The sequence below is a fragment of the Melozone crissalis genome, unplaced genomic scaffold, assembly GCF_028551555.1.
Source record: "Melozone crissalis strain CALT ecotype California unplaced genomic scaffold, PUWL_Pcris_2 ptg000042l_1, whole genome shotgun sequence".
In the NCBI taxonomy this organism is placed as follows: domain Eukaryota; kingdom Metazoa; phylum Chordata; class Aves; order Passeriformes; family Passerellidae; genus Melozone; species Melozone crissalis.
The window spans coordinates 19,146,316-19,161,945 of record NW_026535820.1 but is presented as its reverse complement, the minus strand read 5'-3'; the positions used below and the strand labels follow the sequence as shown (position 1 = coordinate 19,161,945).

General features: G+C 41.6%; 1 protein-coding gene across 1 annotated transcript in view; it reads right to left on the bottom strand.

Annotated features, from left to right (window-relative positions):
• Positions 1-14,499, bottom strand: part of SMCHD1 (structural maintenance of chromosomes flexible hinge domain containing 1) — a 69,071-nt gene extending 54,572 nt beyond the window's left edge. The window contains exons 1-3 of the mRNA XM_054285180.1: positions 14,283-14,499; positions 2,552-2,627; positions 1,931-2,092 (exon numbers count right to left, since the gene is read on the bottom strand). Of these exons, the coding sequence (XP_054141155.1) occupies positions 1,931-2,092; positions 2,552-2,627; positions 14,283-14,462 (418 nt within the window). The 5' untranslated portion in view covers positions 14,463-14,499. The remainder of the gene's footprint in view (positions 1-1,930; positions 2,093-2,551; positions 2,628-14,282) is intronic.
• Positions 14,500-15,630: the final 1,131 nt, after the last annotated feature.

The window sequence follows — 15,630 nt, the reverse complement described above, 5'->3', positions numbered from 1 at the left end:
CTGAAAAAAATACATCAAATTCAGATTAACTCAATCTGACTGACCAGCTTTAGTGAACAGACATTTCCAGTCAGTCTCTTTAAAAAGGAAACCTTATTTCCTACAATTTGCAGAGTTCTTCAGAATGCTACAGTGCAATTTACACTGGCCCCACACTTCAGACATGTAAAAGAAAACCCTTGAGTATCAGTGTAACACAGAAACACTGAAGCACATGGCATTTTCCCTCAAGGGGTTATCGAAATACAAAAACCGTTCTGCACTTTTTTGCAACTTTCTTCATTGCAGAGTAGTTGAGCATCTGTTATGTGATCCATATTTACTATTCCATAGCAAAGAACAATGGTCCTTTGTTAGGTATTGGTTTAGTACTTCAGTCTTCCCCATGTCAGCTGCCCCTGGACCTCCTCACCTCTCATTTCATTTATTTAGGGTGCAACTTTTTTTGTCATCCTTTTCTAACCTATCTGTAAAACCCATATCATCCCTCCTCCCATCCCCTGCCAAATTTGCTCCAGCTGTGCCTTAGGGTTCCTGATCTCATCTGTATATTCCCAGGCAACAGCCCTGTATTATCCTCTAGCTTGCTTGCTAGCTATTATTGCTACATTATTGTCTAGCTTGCTATTATTCCTTGCTTCCACCAGCTGTGCAATTCTCTCTTGTGTTTCAGTTTGACCAGGAGGTCTTTACTCAGCCATGCTATTCTCCTGCCTTCTACACCTGACTTCTTCCACATAGAAATCAATAGTTCTTGTGCTCTAAAAAGTCATTTAAGCAACTGTAAGCACTCTTCTTTATCACCAAGGGTATTCCCTGGTGTCCCATGAACCACACCCTTTAACATCCTTTAACAACTGAAAGGTCATTTCTTAAGGTTTAGAGTCCTTACAATACTTTACACTTTCCTATTTAATCAAATTCCACCAAGGTGTGGTTGCTACAGATCAGGCCCAGCTTGGCCTTTCCAGTTTCTCTGTATTGGAAAGCCACAGGTCCACTACTGGCTGCTGGCAGGAATAAAGTGCACATCACAGATCTCCACAGAATGTTTGCTCTCAGTGGGCTTACACAGCAATTCCTGTGCACAGGGATGGATGTACCACTGACTCAACAGTACCACCAAACCCGAACCAAAATAGTGCCTTTGCTGGGGCACAGAACAAATGATGTGCACAGAGAGGAAAGGGGAAAGACTGGTCCTTAAAAATAACAGCTGCTATTTATAAACATTTTTATATTGTTTTAAAACAACAGGAATGGTATCATGCTTGATTCTTGATATTTTTTGAATTTTTTTCTGTGAAATTTTGAACCTGCTGTACCTGTGAACTACATAGTACTTAGAAGGTAATCACAGCCACAGAGAGAATTTTCAAAGAAGCCATGAACAGAAAGTAATTTATTCAATAAAACAATACAAAATGGCAATTACATATTTCATGCACCACTTAGGAAAAAACTGATTAAAGCAGCATCTTTTTAAAGAAATACTTGCTCTTTTTGGTAAATTAAGCCCTGTAGCACCCCAGATGGGAGGGCAAAAAACATTCTATAGTAGCTCACACAAAAACTGTTCATTAAATTCAAACACAAAGTCTACAGTTTAGTACAGGAGACAAAAACCTGATAACACAAATGCTGACCTGTCTGAATGACATGCACAAGATTATTCAGGCTAAAGTTATTTTACTTCTAAAATACTCAAACCTCTTGAACACGTATTTGAGAAGGTATCTCTATAAATCTGGATTCTTAGGTAGCTACTTTTAGTAATTTTAGAAAGAAAATTTTTTAGGAAGAACAGTAAACTTTTCTTTTACAGTTAAGACTATTTTTTTAGCAGCTATAATTTTAAGTTGAATTGCTCATAACCACATTATATTCATATAAACATCATTTACACGAGATTACTTTTGCAGGTACTTACGCAAAGGATTTTGGCCCTCGCTGGCATAGTACTCGTACATGCCACTTTTGACAAGTGTGTCGTAGTGGGGCAGAAAGTCAATTCGCTCCTTGGTTGCCAAAAGCAACATTTGATCAACTGACTGCAGCAGATATAAAGTAACTCCATCGTGAACAAGCTCGCCTGCAGGGAAGATGAAATGTAAAGTACATTGAAGAGCACTGCATCAGGCAACTTCTGCTCTCAAAACAAGTACGGGGTTAGCCCCAGGTAATCTGTGTATTGTCCTAAGCGTTGCCTGTTCAGCATTTAACAACAACATTTAAATTAATATCTTTTCACATTTCCAAGCTTTAGAATGCAAGTTTTCTCAAGTGACAGATATATATATATATATATATATATAATTTTTTCCTATCATTTACAGACTTTGTGACAGAAGATACTTAGTATAACTGTTATCATACAAACTCATCAAAAACATGTTTGTGAAACTGAATTTGAAGCAATTCTTGGCAAACTATTACAGGATTTGTACTTTCAGTTAATTACTGTACATCATAGAGCACAAACAGTTATCATGTGACCTTTATGATCAATATAAGAAATAACTGTAATTATTTTGTCATCTAAGATACTTACTGAAGTTATCTTCTGTGATTTCCTTCCTATTTGTTGTGGTGATAACAAAGGTTTCATCAGAAGGTATGCCAAATGCCTACAAAAATTGAAGGTTATTTAGTTATGATAACTAAGTAGTCCAAAAACTATTCAGATACATTAAAACAAAAAAAGGCAAAGTCTATTTACCTTGTCACAAGCTACTGATGAGTAATCACATAATCTCTTAGAACACAGTGGATTTTAGGATTGTTTGTTTTCTCAATTTAACCAAATCTGTTCATACTAGGGTATGCTCTTAACTGCATAAAATAAAAATATGCTCTAGTGAGCAACAGGAATTTTAAGGAGGAAGAACTGTCTTACAGATAACCCACTTGAGGGCAGAGGAACAAGACTGTGAAATTACAACAATAGTTTTGATCTAGAGGGCGTCCCATATTTGACTGCACTCCTGAGACACCAAACCAACTTAATATTTCCTAACATTGGATATTAAAGTCTTTGTTCTTCAATTATATCAATTACATCTAAAAAAAAAAAATTCTTTCAGAAAAAATTCTTTACTGTTAAAACACTGAAGTTTATTTTTCTGAACCTAAACAATCTTTGCCACTTTGATGCCTTCTTCTGAATGTGTTTACTGTAGCTTTAGACTTTTTATCCTGCTTTCTACATGCATTTAAATGTTCTGCTTTTACTTTCATTTTTACACCCTGATGATCAACACTAATCTCTTTCCCAAAATAATAAAATAAATGTCTGTACCTTCTCCTGCCTTTCCAGTCTTTGAAACTCAAGTAAAATCAACCCTGGTCTCATCAACCTCCATCAACCCAGTCATTCTTGCAGTGACAATTCAGACAGGTACTTGATGCACTTCCAGCCAGATTCTGCCCTGAAGGAAGCTCTAGCATTCTCTGCAGCAGCTTGCCCTCATCATTTCCCACATCTCTCTTTCCATCCCTATTACTCAGACTCATGAAAATATTTTTAAACCCTACTTATGGTTTCATTAAGAGCCTACTTTCCATATTTCAGTTGCTTTCTCCCTGTGACCACATTAAAGTTAGTTATTATCCATCAGCAAAATTAGAAAAAAATGTTGAACTTCTCACAGTACTTGGTGCAAGTGAAAATAATGCAGATGACAGAGACTGATATTCAGACTTAAGAACCTGGAGTAATACTTTTTAACTCTTCTGAATTCAGATCACTTCAATTTTACCTCTCACATTACACAAATTTCCACACAGCAAATCTGTACAGGAAAACTATAAAACTGCTCAGAGCAAGAAAACTAAGCATTAAAATATATGGATTTTAGAAAGCTAACATTCTACAGTGCCATTTGAGGTCAGTGGTTAATACAGAGTAACTGCTGAGTTTTACATTTGAAAGCACAGACAAGCATCTTTCCCTCCAGCTATAACTACAGCTTCCTTGTTTTCTCACTCTCCCAAAGGCTCTTCTGCTCTCACACCCTTATGAAGAGTGCAGTATTTACTTTAAGGCAGCAAGAAGTTAGGATCAGCTAGTGCAGGTACAAGGCAGCAGCCTGCTATGGAAGCAGGGGCAGCCTCATCCTTCTGGTCCTCCCCCCATTCCACGGGAGAGCCTCAGTTAAACCAACCCAAACAGCCTGGCAGGCTATGCTTTAATTTCCTGGGCGAACCCAGCATTTCGGCGTCCGCTGGCAGCAGGTCCTTTCCACTTCACAAACTACTAGGTAGGCAAGTACACACACCAAGTTTGGCAGTCTGGACTGCAGATTACTGTTTTTCTTGTCCATGCCACAGTTTGTCAGGCCATATCCTTTGTAAACTTGGGGGATTACTCAGTTTGAATGCTTCACTTTTATATCAGACTTACTTGTTTTACTCCCTCCCTCCCTCTCTCCTACATTCTTGGTTATCCTAGTCCCTGTCTCTTCCCACTACGCCAGGCAGCAGCGAAGCAGCTGCACAGCTGTGCCAGTACATGGATCTGATTTCCAGAACGAGAAGCTGCTGGTGATTCCTGAATTCAAGTGAACCTACCGGGCAATTTACTTGTACAGTTGGCAATTTTCATTCAGTTCTAACAGACAATGTTTGGTCAAATGTTTAATTTCTCAGTAAGATTTGTCCATGTAAGAGATAACATGGTATCTTCTGTTGGTAAGAAGTTCAGGTTTCACTGCCATGTCTTTTTCAGCCCAGCATGGTACCCTTTTCCAAGAAAGTACTGAAGATGTACACAACTCAATTTGATAAGATTCATGAGACAACCCAGAAACACACTCATATGATAAATCTGTGAGTTATTCTATGATAATCCAGACACACAACCATGATGAAGTTTCACTGTCACCAAAATCTTCAAGAGTACAATCACTATGCTCAGAAATGCCTCTGCACATTCACAGTGAAAGCATGTTTGGAAGTTAATGTGTTCAAACAACTAAGTGAAAGCTTTTATCTTTTTGTATACAAAAGAAGAGACGTAGGGGAAAAAACAGATACAAACTTCAAATAAATCCACAAGCTAGAAAAGGCAGACACGTGAAAAGGCAAGGATCCCTAAACTGTTGGTTACATATTATCACTACATGCAAATGCAAGAGTTAAAATAGTACAAAGATGAACTGTTACATGCATAGAGAAGAGAAAAATTACACCAAAAGCCTAAAAAGTATAGATTATGTCAACAACTCAAAATTTTAATATTCTGGGAAAACAACCATAGCTGTTGACTGAAAACCAAATGAGTTGCTAAAGCACACTTGGAAGCGTGCTGAGCGTACGCTGCCGGGCTTTGATGTCGGAGAGCTGCAGGGGTGACCAGTGTGAGAAGAGACAATCAATTGCTCTGAGACAGCCACAGCCAGTCGCAGATAGCTCTCAAATCCATGGAAATAACTCACTCCTCCCCCAGACTGCCACCAGAAGAGCACATGGTGCTTCTGCTCTAACTTGTCAGGGAAGACACAGAAGAGACAAAAGAGAAGCAACAGAGGAGATGCATCAGGAGACATTGCCCAGGACAGACCCATTGAAAGGATGTTCTCCATACCAGAGCAGGGAGGGTCCCAAAGGTGCTGAGGCACATCGAGGACCCCACATCAGGGCACAGAATCTCCTCTCTCTGTCCTCCTACTCCCATGGAGCTGAGACCTATGGCAATTCATCATAGCAGGAAAACAAACAGCACGAGCAGCAGAATAAAGTCCTGCACATGCCCTGATGTCTCACACCACCTGTTGCCTAAAAGAATTGGGATTGACCATGAGATGTGCATTGGAAAAACAAGAATAAATTAAACTAGGAATGGGAAAAGAATGGTGTATGACAGAAGATGAGTTTGGAAAACGGGAAGGAAATGCATCACTTCTCTAAGTGATTAATTTGCCCCACAATCAATCATCAGAAGTTTGTATTAACAGGCAATAAGTTAAATTAAGAAAAACAAAACCCCTGAGTTTAGCCTGTTTTGCACACAGCAGGATATCAATCCTTAAACCCATGGAATGATACAGATGCAAAAAAAGTTGCCTGTACAAACAAGAAAAATGCCCTCCTTGTAAGTGGAGGATCAGTCTGGAGCACCACCTATGTTTAATGATAAATAAAGTTAATAGCTCTCAATCTGCTGGTAGATGTTTATGACATGAGATTTATATAATGCTAAAGGAGTTTGAGACAATGTCACATGCCCAAGAAGCTTTCAACAGAGCACTTTACAGGTATGACACATGAAAGCATGAATGAACTGTGGTATCTTTAACCTTGAAGTCTGAATCAAGAAGCATGGTTCAGTTTATGCATCAGCTCCAGTCACAAGTTTTCTTCATAAACAAAAAAAAAAACCAACAAACCTCAAAACAAAAACAAACCTCAAACCACAGATAACTCCTCAGCAGCTTACACTTCAAACAGGTCACTGTTTCTTTTCTCTTTCACATATGAGCACAAAAGCTCAAAAGTTTTACTGCTACTTGATCTACATACACAGCAAGTCTTACCGGCCTACTGAGCCAACTAAAACACTCAACATGAAGTCAACATAGATTTTGCCTCTGGATTTACTATCTGCCTTGGAAAAGGTGTTCAAAGAGTAAATATTTAACTTAGTGCGTGCACCACCACAGCTAGCAGTCACATGAAGAGGCCTGAGGCGGTAAGTGAAGGAGAAGTAACGTGTTGTAAGGACAGAGTCATTGCTCTGCTTCCTCTGGTCCTCCTGGTGGTGACTTTTAAAACTGGACAAACAGAACACTCCCAACATGACAAAGGTAGAACAGTGAAGCCAAGACTACAATATCTTCAGAAAAGATGTTTAACCTCTCGGAATCCAAACCTTTCCAACACAAACAGTTGTTCCCTACAATATGCAACTTCTGTACCCTTAAAATTCTGCATCCTCTGACCATAACCAATCCAAGCAGACAGCACATGAGAATAATGAGAATAAATGGCTGCAGGCCTTAGTGATGCAGCCAAAGGATAACAGAGATATATCATCCATGGAGTCACCTTCCACATCCAAGAAGTATTTTTTCTGACTACTACAACTGTACTGCCAATGCAAACCCCTAAAGGAGAGCCTGAACTGTATTAAACATAAAGAAATTTGATAATGTCATTTTCAGTGCTCTCCTTCATAGTTATACACTTAGCTACCCAACATGGCAAAAGGCAATATAGCTTTTAAAGTATTTCAAATTGATCCAGCAGCTGCTTTACAAAAACTTGTCCAGGAATTTGAAAAAATGAAGCTAAGAGCCACACCCAAACACTGAGAAGGCTGTAGCCTTCTCTAATTTTGCACAGATTAACTGAATATCCCATGCTATTTACCAAATTATCATCTGAAAGACATGCATTTATCAGTTAATTAGCCCACTTAATGAAGATTTATCAGTCCAAATTGAGAGAAATCTCTTACATCAACAAATGGATGAAATGACAGTACTCATTTAAGGCAAACTATTTCATTCTCAAATCCCAGATTTTCAAGCCAAGAACTGTCTTTTGTATCATCTCTCTCAACTATTCATACAACTATGTAATATTAAGGTAATTAATAGAAGTAGCAGATATGAAAACTAAAATATAAAAATATTTAAGTGGAGATCTTGTTGGAAGTAAAAGAGAACTGTACATACCTCATAAGAATGCTAATCAAATAAACTTTTCCAATCCACTGTCAGGACAGTTCTCAACACAATGACAACTTGCTGAGGATGTCTTAGTGAGGACCTGGGACTAAGCACTCATGGTAGCAGGGCAGGATGATAACTGTCATCTCTAATCATAATCTCAATAAGCTTCCCTAATGGCACAACACAAACTTATACATAATATATTTGGACACCAACAAAGAGGAATCCAAAAGTCTCTAGAAAAGCAGCTAAAATTAAAAATAAAGGTAGAAATTATTTCTAAGCATTTCTTAGAGTTAAAATCAAAAAATTGTATATTACAGAAATACACAGGAGCCCATATCTTCTGGTCAAATGGTTTTTAGAGACTATCTGCAGACAAAAACTCACAATGAACACTAACGCTCTAAAAATATTTTCCAACCATCCTTTATTGACAGCACCATCTCCATCTAAAGAACAAATTACAGAGGATAACACTTGCAGAACTTCAACGTCCTTGTCCTCTGTCATACTTCAAAGCTTCACTACTTTCAGAAGTTCAGTTGATACACTTCTAAATATTTACGAAAAGTAATCAATAAAAGATGTTAAGAAGTTAAGAACTAAGAGTTTAACAGAAACACCTAGAACATTGCTATGTATCACAAGATCCAGTAATAGAATAGGTTTTTGAGATGCCTTAAAGTTTTATCACAATTTTGATGGAAAAGGAGGAAAAAAAGAAAAGAGGCAAATGGTATGACATATCATCTCTACAGAAGTCACAAGTGTATTTGTCCAGAATGATGCATTAACTCAGACATCTTTTCAAGATTTGCAACTTTTAGCAAGCAGAAAGAAGCTTGGGATCCCAGAATTTCTACAAAGAGCATGTTACTAGACTGTCTAGACAGTAACTTCCACAAGACCTTCACAAACTACCATATCTAAAATCACAATCACAAATACTCAGCGCAGCTATCAGCCAAAATTTGAACATTAACTTCATGCCAGCTTCTCCTACCAAAATACTTTGTATGGCACCACTTGTTAAAGGAACAAGAATTCAGAAACCACTCTTCAAAACCAAAAAATATTTAGTCACATCTAACAACTGCACCTGGATAACTAATCCTAAAGACTGCAGGTACTCTTCATCTGACTGTGTTGCCAACACTTGAATTTGACCAGGAACCTACAAGCCACTCAGCTTTCCAAATCAACTGATACACATAAGGCTGTACCTAAGTGCACAAAGGTTGGCAAATTGCATCCTTCTTCCCATCAAAACATCAGTAACAATTTCAGTGATGCCTGAAATACAGTGTGACAGTGTTGGGAAAAAAAATTACAGCATTGCTGCATCTTACAGTATTTCCAGCAGTGTCTTTAAAAATCAAGGAGAAACTTGCTTTGCGTATGCGCAGCATATTTAAAATACATCTATTCTTAGTTTCTGGTTACACAGAATTGCTAAAATTGCTAAACAAACATAGGGTTTAAAATACAAAAATACAATTATTGCAAGATGGACTGATTTTATCATTAATGGAAGTATCTCTATTAAGCATTTATCAGAATGATGTTTTGGTGATACAAACTTGCAGAAGTTCCTAATATTTTTTTCTTTGATTGCAAATAATTTGATTATACTTTATTTATTATGCATTGTAAGCAAATATTCACCAAAATTTTCACTTATTTCTTGTCTTGATTTGATATTACACTTATGCTTATTTTCCATACACCATCTTAATGAATATCCTTTTCTGCTTCTTGGCTCACTGAGACATTGGAATTTATTTGGGTGGATTGGCAAAATCTATTTAAATATCTATTTAAATAGTAAGCAGGTTAGGATACAATGGGAAGCTCGACAAAAGACTAAAAGCAAAAAAAATTGTTTTATTGTAATACTTGTTGAGTATTTAATTACAGATATTTACTTTTTACACAGATTACAGACCTATGCTTTCTTTTTTTTACACAAGGAGATCACAACAATGAGGAGAAGCTTCAGAAGAACTAAGGAAGCATTCACCAATGACTTTGGATCCTATACAAGCAGTAACCCTAACCTTAGTACCATTAGCTGTCCTCAGACGGGCAGTTCACCTCAAAGCCTCTTAAAAATCCCTTCACACGTGGCAAAACTTCTGTGCAGTTTTCAGCACAGACACCTTTCTGCTATCAAAGGAGCATGACCTCTCTAAGTGACTGAAGGATTTCTGCCATCTCAGCAACAAACTGAAGTGTTCCAGTTCCACTGTGCACCTGGATAAGGTGAGCAAGGAATCTCAGATCAGCTGCCAACAGTTTAGCCACATTTTGCTTACTGCTACTAAGTGTTTTTGAATTATACTCCAAACATCAGGACAAGCAGTAGGGTACAGACCTAACAGAAGACAACAATAAGGAGCACAAGAAACAGCACTGCCAAGAAGAAGCAACACACAGCACTTAACACCCTTATTCACCTTAAAACTTCATGATTCTGTAGACTGAAATTATATGACTGCTCCACATGGGCACAAACTGAATACTCAAGCTAGTATTATTCTTAATTAAGAGCTTTCTGCTTTAGGATTGATCACTACAAGGATGACGAACAAAGACCATATAAGCTCCACCCTCTTGTAAGATTTTTTCCCTAAATCTTCCCTCCTGCAACACTGAGAATTAAAGGCTAATTTATCAGTATATAAAGCCACTTCCAACTACACAGACATGCATGAACTACTTAGGGGATAGTAAAAAACCAAAAAATTTGCTTAAAACCCCCTCCCAAAATTACAAACTTTAATTAAGAATATTTTAGTAATAACAGGAATATTTTATATGAAAACAGACACAACACACATAAGCTCCTAAATCAGCCTCTGAAGTGGCTGAATCAATTCTGCTCCACAAATAAGAAAATACCTTCTCTCTGCATTATGAAAAAACATCCCTAAGTCTCAGAAGTAGCAGCCTAAGACCATGCCTTCAGGCACTTAACTATTTTTAACTCAGGATCGTCACATACCACAATCAGGTTTAATTTCATAATTTTTGGTAGGATTTGACTCCTATCCATCCAGATCTACCCAGAAGAATCCTCTTGTGCCACAGGAAGATGTTCACAACATAAACAGTTCCAACACCTTAATATTTCTGGCATCCTTGTCAGCCATGACCACATGGGAGCACCTTTGCTGCTACACTCACATCATTCAGTTGCGTGACAAATTGCCAAACTCCACTGAAAGCTGAGCCTGTACTGAGGCTGAGCCACCAGACAGGAGACCTGTGGAAACAACATTGCTGCATACTTGGTATCTGCCCAATCAGTGCCTAACAGCTTTAATTGTCTAAAAGTGACTACAACATTCCACTTCAATTTAGTTTGAACTAACTCAAAATCCGCTTAACAAAAGAATCATTCTTCCTGAGCTTTCATTACTTCCCTGCTGTTTTCAGCACCACGAACCTAGGAAAGTCTGTCCCAAGCCAGTGAACCCATTCATCACTTTCTCCTAAAAGTAATTAGTTGCAACTTTCAAGATGCCAGAAATGGAGAACTTTGGAGTGCAACACTCAGAGAAACACAATTTACAAAGCTCCTGGAGCACTGAGATGCTAAACGTTCTTCCAGAAGTCCTAGAACTTGTATATTGTTGGTGTGGGAGACATGAGATAGCAAACATCCCAACCCTCTGCCTGTCCAGTTTTCACTGTACCAACATTTAGAGGTCATGCCAATCCACCTGCCTCAGCCTTTTTTTAGAGTCAGATGCCCCACATATCAGATGATGACAGTTCCAAAGTGCAAAGAGTCATTACACTGAAAGTAGCAGTGACAGAGGCATCTCTGACCACACTCACTGATGGCAAATGTTATAGGTAAAAGTTAAGTTACATTAAATTAGGGTACAGTTCAATTGTATTAATTATGTTATATTAATTGCATTATGTTAAGGGGGGGCTGATTAGAATGTTCTAGGACAATGGTCCAGCGTTTGGCGGAAGGGCGGTCTGGCAGGGAAAGGCGAGGTTGAAGAGGGATTGGATGGAAGATCTGACCAATCATTCGAAGCCCTGCAGAAACGATTGGTCCGGAATGAACGGCATTAAAGACCAATGAGAAGTCTGGAAATAGACCAATCACCATGCGGATCCAAAATGGACCAATCCTGGACTCAAGGAGGGCTATAAATGGGGGGAGTTCGGTCAGGGCTCTTCTTTTTGGAGACTTGTTTTGTGGGGAGAACCCAGTGCACTTGGGGTGAGCGCACTGTTCTGGTTTTGGCTCGCTGTGTGGGTGCCTGGGCTCATCCTGGGTACTCTGTTCCTTGCAGCTGTTTTAATAAACGAGAACCTCTTTCTCCAGAGAAAGTTTGGCCTCGTTCATATTCATAACAGTAAGCACATTATTGGGGAAGGTGTTTCTCTAAGAGAATAATCAGCTGAGGTTCTTGCTGCATACGTTTGTAAGAGCACAGACTCTGTTATCCTTAACACGCAAAACAGCCACCAGGACTGGTGACATGGCTTGTAATATTAAACATAGTAAAAAAACTACACTTGAAAATTTTACTTTCACAGGCAGCACATTCAAACTCAGCAAGGTCTGCTTTGCAGCATCAGGCTTCTCACACGCTTGGCTGCCCATGCAAGAAGTCTGCCTAACAGCATTAAGGTACCAACTTCAAAACATCAAAACGTTTCTCTGGTAAAAAAAATCCCCAAAGCTGTTTGTATCCGAGATCTGTCACAGCTGGTGATGATGGCTTAGTTCTTAATAAAACTGCAAATATGCCAAAAGCTCCGTGAACTGAACACCATGTGGACGTATGGAAACATTAAGTCACTGGAGTGTGCAGTATATGTAAAAACACCCAGAAAAGACAGACTCCGTTCTAGAACAAATTGTAAATTAGTGTTAAACTCAGCTCATCGATAAAGTGCAAAATTAAGAGAAAGAGGGATGGGTTCATCAGGTACATATTTGCCTCAACTACTGAAAATACTTAGTATTCTTGAGCCCAGCTGCTAGGTGCAGTTGTATCTATTAAGACAATTCTAGAAGAAAATTATGTAACACTTATAAATTACTCACAGGAGATACAAACCCTTGGAAGGTCATGAACCCACTCCACAGTCTAGCCTTTCACAATGTTACACTGTAGTGTATTCGTGTCTTTATCGGGCACGGATCAGACAAAGCAATGTGCTAACCCTCCACAACCCCTTTATTTATGAGTACAGAATCAAAAAGGCTGGAAAAGACTTCCCAGTCTTGCAAGATTTCCCACTCTCTAAACCATATCATATCACAAAGTGCCACCTCTACTCCTTTTGTGGACACTTCTAGGGAAGATGCCTCTGCCATGGCGATGCCATTTTGGACACAGTACTCTGCAATCACAAGTGACAGCTATCCCTGCTGACACTGGAAACTCAAAGCTTCCATCACAGTAGGAAGCCATTACAAGAAACACTGTCCAGACATAGAACAATTTATACACTACTTATTTAGTTATTTTTTCCTCAATAAATGTTTTGCCTGTATCTTCTATATAGTTATTATTATTACATATAATTATATTAATAATATATTTAATCATGATATAGTTATATTACATATAAAAGCGATACTTGGTAGTACTTATATTGTTCATAAATAATCGACACATTTTTATAAAATTTAGAAATAATTATATTTATTAAAATGTAAACCGGGTATTTATTATAATCCAATCTATATGTAAAAAATAAAATTTACATGCTAGAAAACGAAGTGCAAATTATACTGGATAAAGAAACTAAAATTAAATTTTTTATCAGACTAAATTAGTACAGAAATTCAGAGCTGATTTTCCTGCTCATTTCACATGGTGAAACATGCAGGCAGCTAGCTAAGAGGTTTATGGCATTCACCACTCGCTCAGAAAACGAAACCACGACAGAAACGGGCGATGCCTACTGGCAGCGCCAGCAAACTACTGGGAACAGCCCGTACGCGGAAAACAATCTCCACCTTCCCGAGCTGTGAAGACGGAGTAAGTTTCGTTTCGCGTTACGACAGAGAAAAAGAACCGAAAGGACACGCGACAGAGCAAAGGCGCCGCCAGACACGGTATTTAAATGGCAGCCACGGCTGCAGAAGGGAAACGGCGCTCATCGCCGACACTCTGGACAACAGAAACAGAGCCACAGAACCATCTCGGTTGGAAGCGACCTGTGAGACCCCCGAGCCGGCGCTGTGACCGAGCACCAAGCACCGCGTCAGCTACAAACGCCCTCCGGAGCGCGGCACCGCGCCCGCCGCCGCCGCTCCCCGCGCGGGGGCGCTGGGGGGCCGCCCGCTGCCTTCCCGCCCGCCGCCAGGGGCTGCTCCCGCCGCCGCCCCGCACCGGCCTCTCGGGCTGCGGGAGAAAGGCGACGGCGACGGGGCGGCCGCGGGCTCTCCGCCATTGCCGCCCACCTATCCCGGCAACAAAGCTGGCGGGCAGGCGGCGGGCGCGGCGGCCCCCGAGCAGGCTGTGATACCCCCGCCCCTCCCTGGCCGCCCCCCAGCCCCAGCGCCTCACGGACGGCCGCTCACTCGTGAAACAACGCCACCGACGCGCCCGCCCTGCCGCGTACCTGGCAGACGGCGCTGCGGAAAGCGCGGTAGTTGTCCTTGCCGTAGCTGAGCACTCTCTCGTCCGGGTCCGCCTGCTCCCGGCGCCGGTCGAAGAGGAACACGGTGCGGTCCCCGTTGCCGCGAGGGGTCAGCAGCGCCGGCCTGCGAGGTGCGCGGCTGCCTCCCGCCGCTGCTGCCATGTTGGGGAGCTGAGGAGACTGAAACCGTCCTACAACGATGGCGGCAGCGACGGCTGCTACTGCCGGGCCCGCCAGCGCCCCCGCCCGGCAAAATACGTCCCGGCAGGGGAAGGAGGAGGCGGAGCCGGCCCGGAAGCCGGCGAAGGAGGCGCCGTGGAGGCCCGGAAAGAGAGGGTGGGCGTTAGGGAAGGAGAGGGACGGCGGTGACTGCGCTGCCTGCCGTGCGGAGTGGTGCGAGGGGGCGCGGGGCAGGCGGGTGGGAAAGGCCTGGCAACAAAAGCGCCACTTCGGCGGTGTGATCTCGGAATGAGTTGGCGTCCTCCGCCTCGTTCCACTTCCGCCGCTGGGTGGAGCAGGAGCGGGATCGTCATCGTCATCGAGATCTTCATCTTCGCCGTAGAAAGCGCAGGCGGGGTGGGCCATGGCAGTGCGTGCTGCGCCCGCGTTCGCCGCCCGCCGGCCGTTGCGCGCGGCGCGAGCGGGACCGGCGGGCGCGCTCCCGTCACCGGCGAGCGCGCTCCCATCACCGGGCAGCGGCCAGGGAGGGAACAGAGGTGTGAAGTCCCGCTTCGTCTGCCGTAAAATAAAGCGGCCAGTCTGGATCCCAACGGTGTTGTTTTACATAATCACAGAGTCTCAGAACGGTCAAGTTGGAAGGGATCAGAGTGGGTCACCTGGTCAAATCTGTGCTCAAAGAGAGTCATCCCAGAGCAAAGAATTGTGCCCAGATGGTTCTTGAGTGTCTCCAGTGAGGGGGACTCCACAACCTCTCTGGACAATCTGTTCCAGTGTGCAGTCACCTGCACAGTAAAGCTCTTCCTCGTGTTCAGGTGAAGCTTCCTGTGCATCAGTTTCTGCCAGTTGCCTCTTGCCCTACTGCTTAGAACCACCGAGGAGAGCCTGGCTCCATCCTCTTGGCACCACCCTTTCGATATGTGCACACATTGGTGGGGTTGTCTCTTACTTGTCTCTTCCTGAGGCTGAACAGGCCCAAATCTGTCCTTGTAAGAGAAGTGCTCCAGTCCCTCAATTGTCTTTGTTGCCTTCCGCTATATTCACTGCAGGAGATCCATGTATTCTACTGAGGAGCCCAGAACTGGACATGGAACACCAATTGTGGCCCCATTGGGGTTGAATAGAGGAGTAGGATCACCTTCCTTGAGCTGTT